At 42.2% G+C, this 15,886-nt stretch overlaps 1 protein-coding gene across 2 annotated transcripts in view; it reads right to left on the reverse strand.

Annotated features, from left to right (window-relative positions):
- Positions 1-4,207: 4,207 nt before the first annotated feature.
- The window catches only part of MTHFS (methenyltetrahydrofolate synthetase), a 54,463-nt gene continuing 42,784 nt past the window's right edge, over positions 4,208-15,886 (reverse strand). The window contains exons 3-4 of one of the 2 annotated variants that reach the window (XM_027089079.1): positions 13,656-13,705; positions 7,732-7,830 (exon numbers count right to left, since the gene is read on the reverse strand). In XM_027089079.1, the coding sequence (XP_026944880.1) occupies positions 7,738-7,830; positions 13,656-13,705 (143 nt within the window). In that variant the 3' untranslated portion in view covers positions 7,732-7,737. Of the gene's footprint in view, positions 7,831-13,655; positions 13,706-15,886 lie in introns of both variants that reach the window. The other variant, XM_027089078.1, reaches the window with a different exon arrangement.

Below are 15,886 nucleotides of genomic sequence, written 5' to 3' on the forward strand. Positions count from 1 at the left end.
TGAACACCTAGCAGTTCATTTATATATACCAGTTTCTTAAACAACACAAAATACTTGTTTCCCCCCTAGGGAAACTAGTTAAGAGCCAACTAAACTATGAAATACAAAGTTATTTGTTTTTAATGTAATTGTATGTTCGTGAGCAAATGCAAACTGTTGTAGCTGTGTGTGCACAATGTAATTTAAGGCTAAAGAGTGCTATCTAGAAGGTAATTTTAAAGATAACTCATTATAAAACCATTTTCCCCTAATCTGCATAAATGAGAGAACTGATTTTAACAAAACTGTTTATATAATATTTAGAAAAACATCTAAAGCTAATGTTGGAGAAGGGGGAAGCAGGAATAAATTCAGTTGGATTGTTTTGATTTTTTGGTGTATGAATTTACGGCAAACAATGTAGTATGTGTCTTTTTCATTTCTTATTTATAGAAATACTTAGAAAATGTAATTTCATGTTAGAAATCCTATACTTGAAAGAAGCCCCAATTATCAGTGGTTCTATGAAACAAAGTTAAAAACAAACATGGAAGGTGTAAAAAAGATGTGTTTCTTTGAGTAGCTTGCGACTGATTATATCCTCATTAAGTGTGAAAATTCTTTGATATTGTCACCTTACATTTTGTTAAATAACTATTGTTTTTGAAAAACCTATAGTGTGTGGTTTAGGACTTAGTTAATAGTGTCTACAATTTTTTAATTTTTATATTAAGTGTTTATATATTATAAGAAATGGCAGTAGGGCCACTTTTGATTAGTCAGTGTTTTCAGGCCTTGAAATAAATCTTGATCAAGTGAAAAAAAAAAGTATAGGTAAGATATTTACGGGACACATATAAGAAAAACAGCTGCAACTGGGGGGTGGGCAGAGGTATGAAATGCAAAGAGAATTGAAGGACTTAAAAAGTGCTCCTCGTCTTTTATTTAGGCTCAGAAGTCCTCTGATGCACCCAAACAGTGGATACTGGTCAGCCAGGCGAAGTCTGAGAGGAAAAGAACCGAAAGAAAGGCATCTGCTGTTTCCTAGGTGACAGGGTTCTTTAAGGCACTCTGTTTGTCAAGGACTAACTTAGAGAAATTATTTTCCTAGTACTCAAAACACTGTGGGCAAGAGAACAGCCCCAAAAGAGCACTCAGAAGACAAGGAGACCAGTATTGGTACACAGGGCACCAGCGAGATGAAAGGGTCATGGGAGGTCAGATACAAACATGTGGTCAACAAGAGCCAAGGAGAGGAGGGGCGGATGAAGTCAGTGCCCTGCAGCTCAGGCTGCCTCTTAATGGAGGGACCAGAGAACCAAACCCTCTACCCATCCAGCTGGGAGGACATGTTCTTAGAGCAGTGGTCTCCAAACAGGGTGACACGCCCCAGGGAGTGGGCAAGGTGAACCACTGGGGCTTGGGAAGAAATTAGAATCTCTAGTTATATTTATTTTTTATCTTTAAAAGACAAGGAATTAAGTTTTGCTGAAGCTTAAAACATAGACTGATGTCGGCCCCTCACTCTGCCAGCACATCAGAAGGCCCCATGTCCAGTTAGTATGCAAGCCAGAAAATAGCTGTTGGATACTGTGAAAGGAAGTGTTTCGTTCCTTTCAGCATACTGAGACGTACTGTGTTATTTTAATATTTCCAGGCACATGGATTTATGTGTTACATTATGTAGTTTTTACTAAATCAACCCTCTTAAAATGGAAAAGTGGCTTAAAAAGATCCTTGCAAAGAAACAGTAGCACAAAGATAATTCGAATAATGCAAACACAAGCGAGCAACAACAGCCGATATACTTCTGCTACGGGTAAAAGCTATTCATCAGCCATACGACAAGGAAAAAGAACAGTGAGATTTGCCAGCAAGTGAGCCGCCAAACTTGAAATGATCACAAAGATATTTTGTATCAGGGATCTGTGCTCATCATAGTAATGATGAACCTCACTCTTCAATATATATTGAAAAGTGTGAAGCCACTGTGGTTAGCAGAAGATATGGGTCCAGAAGATGAAGACAAACCTCCATAATGTTTTCAGTAATATTTAATATCATGAATTACTAACTAATATACTTTAAACAATGTTCCCTAAATATAATCCTAAATGTTTGTCTTTTTTCTTCCTTAATAGTAAAAACCCAAAATGTAGCATACCATGTAGAAAACACTTGTTCTTCCTGCCATGGAAATATGGATGAAGTACTCATAAAACAATTTAGGGGTAAAAATATCTGGGCACATTTGTCAAGATATACTATTGGATACCATGTAGAAAGCACTGCTGGGACTTCCCTGGTGGTCCAGTGGTTAAGACTCTGCACTTCCACTGCCAGGGTGCCTGGGCTCGATCCCTGGTCAGGGAACTAGATCCCACATGCATGCCGTAACTAAGAGTTTGCATGCCACAACTAAGGAGCCCGTGTGCCACAACTAAGAAGCTGGCGAGCCACAACTAAGGAGCCCAGAAGCTGCAACTAAGGAGCCCAGATGCGACAACTAAGGAGACTGCCTGCTTGGACTAAGACCTGGTGCAACCAAATAAATAAACCCTAAAAAAAAAAAAAAAAAAAGATGAATTTTGCACGTTTTTTTTACACAAAGGTTGAGTGTTCAAAACTTTTTGACTTTTCTATGATTATAAATGGCCACCAGTAAATTGCTACCTAAGCAAATATCTCCCTGCATTCCACACCTCCACACCAAATACATCTCATTTGAATCCTCAGGGTAAAAGTCATATATCATCTAAGACACAGAAAGGAGCTTTTTTCAGAAAGAAACATGATATGGAGAGAGCATACTGAAAACGGTTATTTGGAAATATTTTCATCATTATATGATTATGTTGCGATAAACTATGCTTGACACCTATAAACACTTTCGTATCTGCACAACTAAAAAACTTGGAAGCAGAATTTTTCTAACTCAGTTTAAAATCTTTCAAGGAGTTTCAATAAGTTTAAAACCCATTTACTAACAAAGTAAATGTGCAGCATCTTCTGATTAATATGCAAGAATAATCCACCTCAAGAATATGGATACTTACTCGCCCAATTTCAACTTTTTAAAAAATTTGCAAAACTGACAGAACTGCAAATTTTAGTGTAAGGGCAGTACTGCTTCCATGTGGATCTGCTTATTTCTGGAAGGCATCTTTTTCAGCTATAGAAGCCCTTAAAACCAAATACTAAAATAAACTGAAATTAGAACCAGACTTTTGAATCATTCAAAAGGGGTTAAAATAAGGTTTTCAAAAATAGTAAATTTCCAAAAAACGTCCATCACGTTGCTCTCCTTTATAGAAATTGAGTACATTATATTATAAATTATAGATATAACTGTTTCAATGATCTCATCTTTTCCTTTTATGTATATGTTTCCTAACATACATAATTATTATTTAAAAAGAAATTTGCCACTTATTTTTTTAACATCTTTATTGGAGTATAATTGCTTTATAATGGTGTGTTAGTATCTGCTGTATAACAAAGTGAATCATCTATACATATACATATGTCCCCATATCTCCTCCCTCTTCTGCCTCCCTCCCACTCTCCCTATCCCACCCCTCTAGGTGGTCACAGAGCACCGAGCTGATCTCCCTCTACTATTGCCCATCTCTGGAGCTTGCTTAGGTGGTGTTCTGCCTTCTGTGGGCACACTGGGATGGAATCCCCTCTCCTCATGCACGCCGAAACCAAGGTCTTTCCCCTCTCTGGCAGTTCCAAACTTTTTCCCCGGACTCTCTCCCAGCTAGCTGTGGCGCACTAGCCCCCATCAGGCTGTGTTCATGCAGCCAACCCCAGTCCTCTCCCTGGGATCCACCAAAGCCCGAGCCTCAGCTCCCAGCCCCACCCATCCCGGCGGCTGAGCAGACAAGCCTCTCGGGCTGGTGAGTGCTGGTCGGCACTGATCCTCTGTGCGGGAATCTCTCCGCTTTGCCCTCCGCACCCCTGTTGCTGTGCTCTCCTCCGCGGCTCCGAAGCTTCCCCACTCCGCCACCCGCAGTCTCCACCCGCGAAGGGGCTTCCTAGTGTGTGGAAACCTTTCTTCCTTCACAGCTCCCTCCCACTGGTGCAGGTCTTGTCCCTATCCTTTTGTCTCTGTTTTTTTTCTTTTGCTCTACCCAGGTATGCGGGGATTTTCTTGCCTTTTGGGAAGTCTGATGTCTTCTGCTAGCGTTCAGTAGTTGTTCTGTAGTTGTTTCGCATGTAGATGTATTTTTGATGTATTTATGAGGAGGAAGGTGATCTCCACATCTCAGTCCTCCGCCATTTTGAACATCTCTCCACTTATTTTTAAGCACATAAATAAACATATATTTGGGGCAGGGGCTTGCAGGGATTAGAGATCACCCTTACAGGGCAGGAGGCCTAAGACTGCCTGGACATAGGAGGAAAGATGACCATAAAGATGCAAAGAAGAAATGTATTAACAAGGCCAAACAGCACAGATAATGCAACACACACATATGGACTGGCCAAGGAAAGAATTGCAACTGCAGTAATAGAAAATGTGTTCCAGAATAATCCAACCCTGAGATGATGCTGAAAGGAGAGAATCTCAGCAGCAAATAGCAACCAACGTAAAAACCGGCAAGGTCACCACGCACTCAGGGCAACAAACACATTGGTTCATTCCTTCATCAAGGATTTATAGGCCATTTATTTTGTGCTAGGGACTGTGATAGGTACTGGAGTAAACCATGAACTTGGCAGAAAATCTTCCTTTGAGGAGGTGACAGGCAAGTGCAGGAAATAAGCATATTAACTTATGACTAAATGCAATGTGATTAACTGAATTTCAATGATCTCTGAAAGGAAAAAAAAACAAAAAAAGAACTGGGACCAGAAACCAATAAGCTTCTGCACCATGTCACCCACGCCTAGACATAAGACACAGTTATCCATCTCTTACTTAGTAGAATTCTGTAATTAGTGTACTGTTCTTGCTGATATCTGTTAGATGAACTGAAGTTAATGGTTTACTTTCTGGTTAAATTAAGCACAGTTCTATAGAATAGGCAATTATAGACATACATATATTTCCAATTCTCCAATAATAAGGATTGTTCTGTTCAGATCTTGTTGCTCTTTCTCTTCTGCCTGGACTGTCCCCTCACCTAAGACTATCATCATTCTTCTTTCATGTTGGCTTTCTTCCTGAATTTGAGGCCTTGTTCTCAGCCTCTGCTTGTGTCATCATCACCTGCACCGTCAGGGCTTTTTCCCCTTTCCTATACCCTCTGCGCAATGACCACTGCCCATTAATGGTCACTAGGGAAAGGTCCTCTTTCCAGGCAAGGGACCCTGCAGCCCTCGGGCTTTCCTGAATCTCAGCCCCTGGGTCTTCTGGCCAGTTGATTTTGTGTTCTGTTTGCACTTGAGGAGCTGGGGAGGGGCTTTTCAATGCTCTCCTTTGCCAGAAGAACAACACAGATTAAGTTCTAACGTGTTAAAGTTCTAAAGTTTCCAGACCTGCAGCCGTCCAGGAATTTTACTGTTTAACCACTTCAGACCAACAGCCATGTCAGCTATGTTAACTTTCACCTTAACCTTATGGTTGAAGTTACCCTTAAGATTTCTCACCAGTACGGTAATGTGGTTTCACAGCTTGTAGAAATTCTGTCTCCCTCCCATTTCTCACTGTATATACTGTATATACTATATTGTGAACATTTGATTTTAGCCCAATTGACATTTTTTAAGTGTTTTTACTTTTGTGCATAAAACACCAAATCATATGGTATTATGAACAGGGATGCGTGTTTCAAATGAAACACATCTGAATGTATTCAACTAACTCATTCAAAAAAAATTCTCATTGTCATACTAGATAGTCAAAATCTGAATCAGCACTTCTCCATTCAGACTGGCCACACGTCCAGAGTTCAACGGCCACATGTAGCGCTTATGCTGGCCAGTTCTAGAAAACCGATTTGTTCATGTGGATGAGAGTATCAAATGAGGAGAGACACAGGTCACTAAATAAATTGTTTCTTCACAAACTAGAAAATATGTTTCTGGAGTCGAAAACAATGCCGAAGAAGTAAAGTCTTTCCTCCAAACTAACAAGTATTAATTTCTAGCCTAAATATTTTATGTCAATATAAATTACAATTAGCAATCTAATAAATTCTAGTACCTTGGATTTTTTAAAAAATTATCTAACACCCACCATTGTCTGTGTGTCTACCGAAAGGGGGAAGTATAAAGATTATCCCTGTTCTTTGGCACTCACAGTCTGGTGAAAGGGTAGACATGGCCATTAATATTTGACATGTAGGACAATGTGATAAGGAGGACAATGACCAGGGCCACTTAAACAAGTGAAGGAACACAGGAAGACTTCACAGAAGAGGTGACATTGGAGCTGAGTCTTGAAGGATAAACAGGAGTCTTCCAAATGAACAAAAGAGGAAAGAGCACTGCAGCCAGAGGAAAAGCACACTTACAAGGCACAAAGGGCAGAAGCAGCTGGCAGTGTTTAGGGAGCTATGTGAACGTTTGCATAAGTTGTACAGAAGAAGAATACGGGGAGAAGAGAGGCTAGAAAGAGACAAGTAGGGGTCCTTCATGATCAGGTTCATGTTTGATAAGATCACTTTGACTGTAGTTTGAGAAATAAAATGAAGAGGACCAGACTGAAGGCAAGGAAGCCACGGCTGAGGCTCTTGACCAGTTCAGCTTAGAGATGCTGAGAGACTGGACAAAAGGCACGACAGGGCGAGGAGAGAAGGGAACAGATATAAGAGGGTTTCCAGAAGCAGAATCAACAGGACCTGGTGAGAGGCAGGATGTGGGGTGTGAGTGAGAGAGCAGGACCCAGGAAGCCCCCTGGGTCTCTGGTTATAACCAAATCTTCCCCCCACAAAATTCCCTTTCCCTGGCTGTGATGGCATCTGCCAACCTTCAGCCCAAATTTCATTTCCAAAGCAGATACCACCCATAAACAGAAATAATTTCTAACTTACAGGATATCAGATCTTAAACTCGTAAGTGACTGACACACAGAACAGCAGAGATGGAAACAAATCGGCCGAAATTAAAATATTTAAATCAGAAAAGGTTTCAGTCCTTTAACCATCAAAAGCTCCAAACTGTCAGACATAAAATTTCAGGTTGAGCAAGTGAAGCCATGATGAAAGGGTATAATATTCTTGGAGAACTTTGTACACAAAGCAAACACCAATAAATCATTTAATAATTGCTGAATCTCCATATGCATGCCAGACTGACCCAGGCCCATGACAGGACTTAATGAAAGTGTCCACTACAGATGAGTTTATTTTCCCCTCACGCTCTGAGTTGGAGCATAGTGCCTCATAAATATTTAACTTAAACTATAAAACAGAAAGATCAACCTGGGACAGAAAGTTAAGCTGAAAATCATATGGTGATAGCCTCCGTTTTAATTAATGTTCTATTACACACACTGCTATTGATTTTTTAAAATGGTTTCATGTTCGGTATCTAACAATTACACTGAAAACACTACAGCCCATATTCACATTATTGTGCAATTTCCACTAATTTCTGACAAGGGAAAATACACGTTTGGCTTTTCTCTGGCACAAAACCTTGATTATTTGGCTGTGGTCATCAGGATTTAAGATGCTGAGGAGTCTTCGTAAAGCACTTCATCTACCTTCATGTCATTTTCATCCACAGGGACCTGAAGGCAAATCTGCTCTTTGAAAGCCAAGGCCAGGGTGTAGGGCCTCACATCCTGGGACTGCAGACAGCGCTTCAGGTAGGCATCGTAGTAGCCCTTGCCCCGCCCCAAACGGTTGCCGTGTTTGTCAAACCCAAGACCCGGCATGAAGATGAGATCAAGTCCCCCTGCGGAAATGAGGAATAAAGTTACGAAGGTTAATGGTGTCTGGAAAAGACTGATCGCTTCCAGATCTGGTTTTTGTTTTTTAATGACATCATTTTCTCTGATTTTTAAAGAAATACATGATCACTCTAGAAAAATCCTAACAGTAAAGAGCTGGACAAAGAAAGCAGTAAAAATTACTCAGCAACTAGTAAGTCCGTCATCCATCCCCTAGCCGTTCTTTCATCTATACCTGTACAGAAATGCCAGATTCCCAGGCCCCGTCCACACCTAGTTAAAGAGAATCTCCAGGGATAGGGCCTAAGAATTCCTTTTTCTCTAATTTTCTTTCTTTAAGCATACAGCTGACCCTACATACTGTCCCAGGACACTGACAACTGAAGGAGTGGGAGAGGGTCAGAAAGAAGCCAGAAAGGACGGAGCTATTCTCAAAGTCGATGAGCAGAAGGAGGGTTAGCTGTTAAGAGGACCAAGCTTACCCTCTTCATTTCCCCTCTTACTGGAGAGGGAAGGCCGGGTTGTCCTGCTTCCCTGGATTCATGTGAGAGCAACCTTCGACCCACTCAGGAACATTCCAAAGGTACAAGATGGGGACCCATAATTGGTCCTCTGGCTGGAACTCTCCCAGGGAACACAGGGACCAGAACTGGCCATGGCATCATCAGGGCAGAGCTGGCTGCTGGGGCTCAAGGTAGAAGGCAGGGTCTTGAAAGTTATAAAAAGCTGACCACAGTGAAAGGTGTGATGAATGCTATAAAGGTCACGAGGATGTCCATGGATTTTGTGAGGTCCAGGGAATGGTCCTCCAGCCCCTTGCAGGGAGCATGACGCACCAGCACTACTCAAGAGGCACATCGCTTACGCAACGCAGCAGTCTGTCTGGAGCCTTCCTGTACTGAGCCTTGGCCTTTTGAGGGCTGTCCTGGGGGCTTCTGGGTGACCTACAGCTTAGCAAGGGCTAACCACTCATACAGCATTGCTGGCAAGCACATACCAGGGTTGGAAGCCATGAATTCTCTGGAACAGAGTGTTCAGAGTAGAGGTATTCAGACTGCCAGCTAGGCTGGCCCCCACTGTAGCAGCTGTTACGACTCCCTGCAGAGCCATGAGGTGAACTCAGCTTCTCTCCGGCTCCCAGCACACACCTGTAATCCCTTGCCTGCAAAAACCTGGCAGAGCATGCCTCAGATTACAGTCCTGACCTTCTCATGGAAACCTGCTCACCTACTCCAATCCCAACTTGCTAAGAGGCCCTGGTCTCTGACTTTCATCTTTCCTCCCTGTCTCTGCCCTGCTCATCTCTCTTGGGAATAATGGTGGCTTGTGCACTTGACTTTGCTTCCTCCAAGTCCTCCTGCTGTTGCCAGAGCACTCTTGGGCTTAAAGTTCAGCTCCGTCATTATACCCAGAACACACACGCACACAGCTTTTCCTAGGTTTCTTGCGTCTTTACAGTGTGGCAAAGGTGCTTTGTAAAGTCCTCTGGGGGATACACAGATACATCCCTGCCCTTCAGGAGACGGAGTTCAGTTAACATAAAAAATGCACACGCGTAACATCCATTCCAACGTAAGGCAGCAGTGCCTGCCAATTGCCCAAAAAGTGTTAGGGACAAGAAGTCCTAGAGACTTCAGCAGAGGGACAGCGACATGGCTGGGTGGTCAGGGAAGGATCCATGGGCAACTTTGGCTTGACCTAGGTTTTTAAGAATGTGCCAGAGTTGGATCTGAGTGTATTTCAGAAACCAAGGGAAGGGGCTTCCCTGGTGGCACAGTGGTTGAGAGTCCTCCTGCCAAATAGGGGACACGGGTTCGTGACCCAGTCCGGGAAGATCCCACATGCCGTGGAGCGGCTGGGCCCGTGAGCCATGGCCGCTGAGCCGGCGCGTCCGGAGCCTGTGCTCCACAACGGGAGAGGCCACAACAGTGAGAGGTCCACATACCGCAAAAAAAAAAAAAAAAAAAAAGAAAAAGAAAGAAACCAAGGGAAGAATGGCAGGAGCAGAGTGATGAGGAGGGAATAGGGCAGAAGGACCAGGCTGAGGAGTAGCAGAGGCATGTGGAGTTCATCAGGTAGGGGCAAAAAGATTTAGGAGATAAAGGCAAAGAGACCCCTACAACCCAAAAACAAGTAACCCAATTAAAAAAATGGATGAAAGACTTGAATAGACATTTATGCAAAGAAGACCAAAAAATGACCAAAAAGTATATGAAAAGATGCTCAACATCATTAAATAATCAGAGAAATGCAAGTTAACACCTCCATGAGACATCACCTCACACCTGTTAAGACAGCCATATTTTTAAAAAACAGAAGTGAGGTGAGGATGTGGAGAAATTGGAACATTTGTGCATTGTTGCTGGGAATATAAAAAGATGCAGCTGCCGTAGAAAACAGTATGGAGATTCCTCAAAAAACTAAAAATAGATCTCCCATATGATCCAGCAATCACGTCTCTGAGTATTCACCCAAAAGAACTGAAGTCAGGGTATTGAAGAGATCCTTGTACTCCCATGTTCACTACAGCATTATTCACAATAGCCAAGAGTTGTTAATAACCTAAATGTCCATCAACAGATAACTGGATAGACAAAATGTGGTACATACAATGCAATATTATTCAACCATGCAAAAAAAGGAAAATCTGTCATACGCTACAACGTAGAAGTACCTTGAGGACATTAGGTGAAGCAAACTAAGCCAGTTGCAGAAGGACAAATACTGCATGATTCCACTTACAGAAGGTATCGAAAGGAGCCAAACTCATAGAAGCAGAAAGTAAAATGGTGGTTGCCAGGGGCTGGCGGAAGAGGTAAATGAAGAGTTAAATCTACTGTACAACATTAACAAGCCTGTACCATATATTTTAAAATCTGTTAAGAGGGTGGATCTCATGTTATGTGTTATTTACCATAATTTTTTTTTAAGGCAAAGGTAACAAAAGGACAGCCAGGAAAATTTCCATCAGAGTCAACACACAAGAAAAAGAAGGTAGAACTTCAGAGCATTCACCTGTGGGCAGTTGGCAGACGAGAATGAAGGAAGGAAACAGAAAGCTATGAAAACAATGTTCTCAAATCCCTCGCGTTAGAATTAATGCTGCCCCCTCTATTCCTGCTCCTCTCTGTACTCCGATTATAGCTCTCCTGGAAGTCTACCTTGTACTACAGCTGTTTGTATATGTCTCTGGCTGCCCTACCAGATCGAAAATTTCCTTGAGGACCATAATTTTTTCCAAGTCATCCTCCATGCTTGAATTTTAATAGAATTCTAGGCCAACCTGAAAGATGAGTATATATATATATATAAATGATTTTCTTTTATGTGGACCATTTTAAAGTCTTTATTGAATTTGTTACAATACTGCTTCTGTTTTATGTTTTTTTTGGTTTTTTGGCCATGAGGCATGTGGGATCTTAGCTCCCCAACCAGGGAGTAAGGTGAGGACAAGACAATATCATTAGATTCAGCAACAAGGGAATCAGCAGGGCAAGGATACTTTAAGTGGGGAGATGGGGACAGATGCTGAGCTGCAGAATCTTCACTGACCAAAAAAAAATGAGGAAAGAGGCTTCTACAAAGGCCTTTATTTATTCTTGAGACTGAAAGTCTGTGCTAGGCACTGAGGATTCAGTTCACCTTCACAAAACATTCTTTTTAACTCTGGCCAAGGAGGCAGCAGCTGGGCCACAGACACCTCTTAGGATGCTCTGAATTCAGACTCCCCATCCTGGGTTCTGCAGAAGAATATAATCAGCTCAGCCAGTGGACTATCTTTGCCCTAATACTAAAGAGAAGGCTGAAAACAGTCAGTGTGAGAGCCCAGCAGTTAAACAGAGCTTTCTAACCCTACTTTCAACATGTCTTGTGCAGAGCCTTCTATTTCTTTCTCCTCTCTCTTCTTTCTAAGTCGGGTGTCATGGCCATGTCTCCCACAAAGTCCTCCTCAGGAACTTCATTACTCAGGGACTCCTTCTCCAGGCACCTCTCTGCACTATTGCCAGAGTCCTCAGCTCCACTTGTGATTCCGAAGGTGCCATTTCTCCCAGAAGTCCAACTACTCACCCCACCTCCAGACACTGCCGGTCCCAATCCATCCTAAAACGTGGCCTTCATCATGACTCCCCATGCCCCAGAACTTTTAGTCACTAACGATCTCTTAAAGATAACATCAAACTGGGTATGCGGAGCCCACTACACTCTCACCCCAGTCACCTCTCCAACAGTACCTCCCGTTCAGTTATACTTGGGAGATCCTAGTTAAATGGATGGACTTGTTATCCCACAAGCCCACCCCCCAACTTCCCGCTTTTGCTCTTGTGACGCTATTTTCCATGCCTGTAAGATCCTTCTAATCTTTTTATTAATTTGTCTAATCACAACAGTCCTAACAAACCTCAGTGAAACCTCCATCTAGTCCTCCCTGCCCATGCAGTTCAGTGTGACCAGCTCTTATCCTACACTGCGAGGTGCCCATGGTCCATTAAGTAGGATGAATCCTTTCCCCTACCTCTGGGAGCAGAATTGTTGTGCTTCCCCAGAGAGATGCTGAGCTCAGTTATATTTACTATGAAGGGAAGAATGAAAGTAAAAGACAGAATGAGATGTCTTGTGACCATATTTATCTTAGTTCCCTGACTATATTCAAGAAGTTACCAATCCCAGGGCTTCCCTGGTGGCACAGTGGTTAAGAATCCGCCTGCCAGTGCAGGGGACACGGGTTCAAGCCCTGGTCTGGGAAGATCCCACATGCCGTGGAGCAACTAAGCCCGTACGCCACAACTACTGAGCCTGCGCTCTAGAGCCCAAGAGCCACAACTACTGAGCCCATGTGCTGCAACTACTGAAGCCCATGCACCTAGAGCTCATGCTCCGCAACAAGAGAAGCCACCGCAATGAGAAGACCACGCACCACAAAAAAGAGTAGCCACCACTCACCGCAACTAGAGAAAGCCTGCGTGTAGCAACGAAGACCCAGTGCACCAAAAAATAAATAAAGTAAGTAAATTTATTAAAAAATAATAAGTTACCAATCCCACTACTGGGCATATACCCTGAGAAAAGCATAATTCAAAAAGATACGTGTACCACAATGTTCACTGCAGCACTATTTACAATAGCCAGGACGTGGAAGCAACCTAAATGTCCATCGACAGATGAATGGATAAGGAAGATGTGGCACATATATACAATGGAATATTACTCAACCATAAAAAGAAATGAAACTGAGTTACTTGTAGTGAGGTAGACGGACCTGAAGTCTGTCATACAGAGTGAAGTAAGTCAGAAAGAGAAAAACAAATAACATACGCTAATGCATGTATATGGAATCTAAAAAAGTGGTACTGATGAACCTAGTGGCAGGGCAAGAGTAAAGATGCAGACGTAGAGGACGGACTTGAGGACACAGGAGGGGAAGGGGAAGCTGGGACGAAGTGAGAGAATAGCGTTGACATATATACACTACCAAATGTAAAACAGATAGTTAGTGGGAAGCTGCTGCATAGCACAGGGAGATCAGCTTGATGCTCTGGGACGACCTAGACGGGTGGGATAGGGAGGGCAGGAGGGAGGTGCAAGAGGGAGGGGATAAGGGGATATATGTATACATATAGCTGATTCACTTTGTTGTACAGCAGAAACTGACACAACACTGTAAAGCAATTATACTCCAATAAAGATGTTAAAGAAAAAAGAACAAATAGATTATATGAAGGCAGAGCAGGAGCAATAATCTATAAAAATACTAACTGAGCTTAATGCAAAAATGCAAGAAGAGAGCACTTCAATAAAATATCCTTGCATGAAAAAAAAAAAAAGAAGTTACCTGTTCAGACCATCCTACGCAGCATCTAACTCTCATCCAAAATCCAGCTTCTGGAAGAGGAGAAGAAAGCAGAGAAGCTAACACTTGTTAAGTCTACAATTTGTCAGACACTATTCTATGCCCCAGGGATAGAAGGATGAATTAAATCAGTTGCTCAGTACATCTACCTGGTGAGGCAGGAGGGCAAGGATTACTACTCTCCCCTGAAACTTCACAGGTGAAGAAACATACACAGTGCTCAGAGAGGTCAAATTGCTCCTTAAAGGCATTCAGCTTATAAGAAATGAAGCTGCGGGCCGGCTGCCCAGATGGATCACGATTTGACAGCACACAGTGCTCCTACTGCCAAAAGTACAAGTGGCCTTAGGCAAAGGCACAGAGGAAACATGACCAGGGGAAGCGCCTTAGAGACAGTGGAGCAGAGGGGTGGCGTGTGCAGACTTGGAGACAGCCTACCTGGGTCTGAATCCCAGCACTACCACTTATTAGCTATGAAACATCAGTCAAAATTGCCTTCACCTAAAATGGATAAGCATACTATGCTGTAAAGAGTCTCTAAGCTATTAATACCAAATGTCAACTTAATCAATTGCTGCATGCATACTCCTTAGGCCATGTAGAGACACGGGCGCTTCCATTAAACACGCCGCTCAAACATGAAGAAGCTGAAACCCTAAAATAAAATACAGAATCAATAATTCTTAATAGCTCTTATGGTAGAACTCTCAAAAATCAATACCACATGCTTTGAATTCATTAATGCCTGCCTCGGAAAGAACAGATTGAAGCACGACCCCCTTGAATCACTTGATAAATGGAAAATTTATAAATGGAATATTTCCTGCCATATCAATAAACAAAGGATGTCACAGTCACCAATGATTGCAACCCTCCAGCGTGAGCTGGTGAGCCACGGCTGAAAAGAATACTTGCCATCTAGCAGCCATCAGACTGCAGCCACTCCCTGCGGTGAGCCCTGAGGAAACTCGGGATGTGAAAATACAGGATACAGCCCCCAGATAGCTGAGGTGCACATCAAAGGAATGATTTCAGTGAGCCCAGACTCTTGCATCTTCCCATACATAGAAAAGTGCTAATTTTCTTAACTTCAGATATCTGGTTTTCTTTGTTTAACAATAATCTTTTGACATTCCCGACTACCTGCCCTTTGTTGAAAAATTCCTATATATCCTGGCTCCTCCCTCGCCCCCTCGGAGCAGTTTCTAAGAGCTATCTGAGATGCTGCCTCCTGGGCTGCAGTCCTCATTTTGCCCCAAATACAACCTAACTCGCAACTCTCACATTGTGCATTTTGTTTTAAGTCAACACTCTCTTCATTGTAAAACAGTGGAGAGCATACAAGCTAGTAAACAAAACCATTTATGTGCTCATAGTCATAAAATATACTCAAGTTCTGATTATATATAAAAATTGGGTTTTCAAAAAATGTCTTTCCCTGCAAATCCATAATGCTCTTAAAGAGTATTCAATGAAACCACCTAACGCAGACAGCTATTTTTAAAAATCTCATTGTAAATGCACCTCCACTCTTTCTGCTATGTTTGGTCACAATGTATTCTGCCCACTTGGGAATCTCCATATAGAATCAAACGCACTATAGTAAAAACCATCTATTAAAGACACGATTATCATATGATTGATATTTCTGTGTTGTTATTATAAGATCCTTTCTTTTAGCACAGGTCCTAACTAACATTCATGTCAAAATACAGGAACTGTATTTGTCACAAGAGCACTGGGACAAGCACCCAACACCATGTGAGGCATCCGTTCCCCTAGGATCCCCAGGTATGACAGGTCACTCCACTAATCAGCTAATGAGGTATTCGGAATGTAAGACAATTTCTGTGTGTCTTATATTTAAAATCTAAGTGTTTCCAAGTTCAAGCTTGTAAACCCTGCAAACACTGATTATGTGTTTAAATGAAGGAAGTAGGAGATGATAGAAATTTAGATTCTTCTAGGTAAAGCTGAGAGCAAAGAAATAAGAAACATGAATAGTATTTGGTGACTTAGCTGCTGAGTATCTTACCAAAAACATCCTCCTCCTCCTCCTAACCCAGAGAGCCCTGAAAAATATCGAGGACAACAGGACAGAATTTGAGCTAAGATGGATTATAAAGACCGATCACTCTTTTACCTATAATAAATATTGGTAAACCCCTATAAGAATATCTCAGGAAGGATCCGAAAAAAAAACAGTAACAGTG

Source organism: Aethalodelphis obliquidens, unplaced genomic scaffold (assembly GCF_003676395.1).
Source record: "Aethalodelphis obliquidens isolate GAN/ISIS:26980383/991018 unplaced genomic scaffold, ASM367639v1 scaffold65, whole genome shotgun sequence".
Taxonomy (NCBI): domain Eukaryota; kingdom Metazoa; phylum Chordata; class Mammalia; order Artiodactyla; family Delphinidae; genus Aethalodelphis; species Aethalodelphis obliquidens.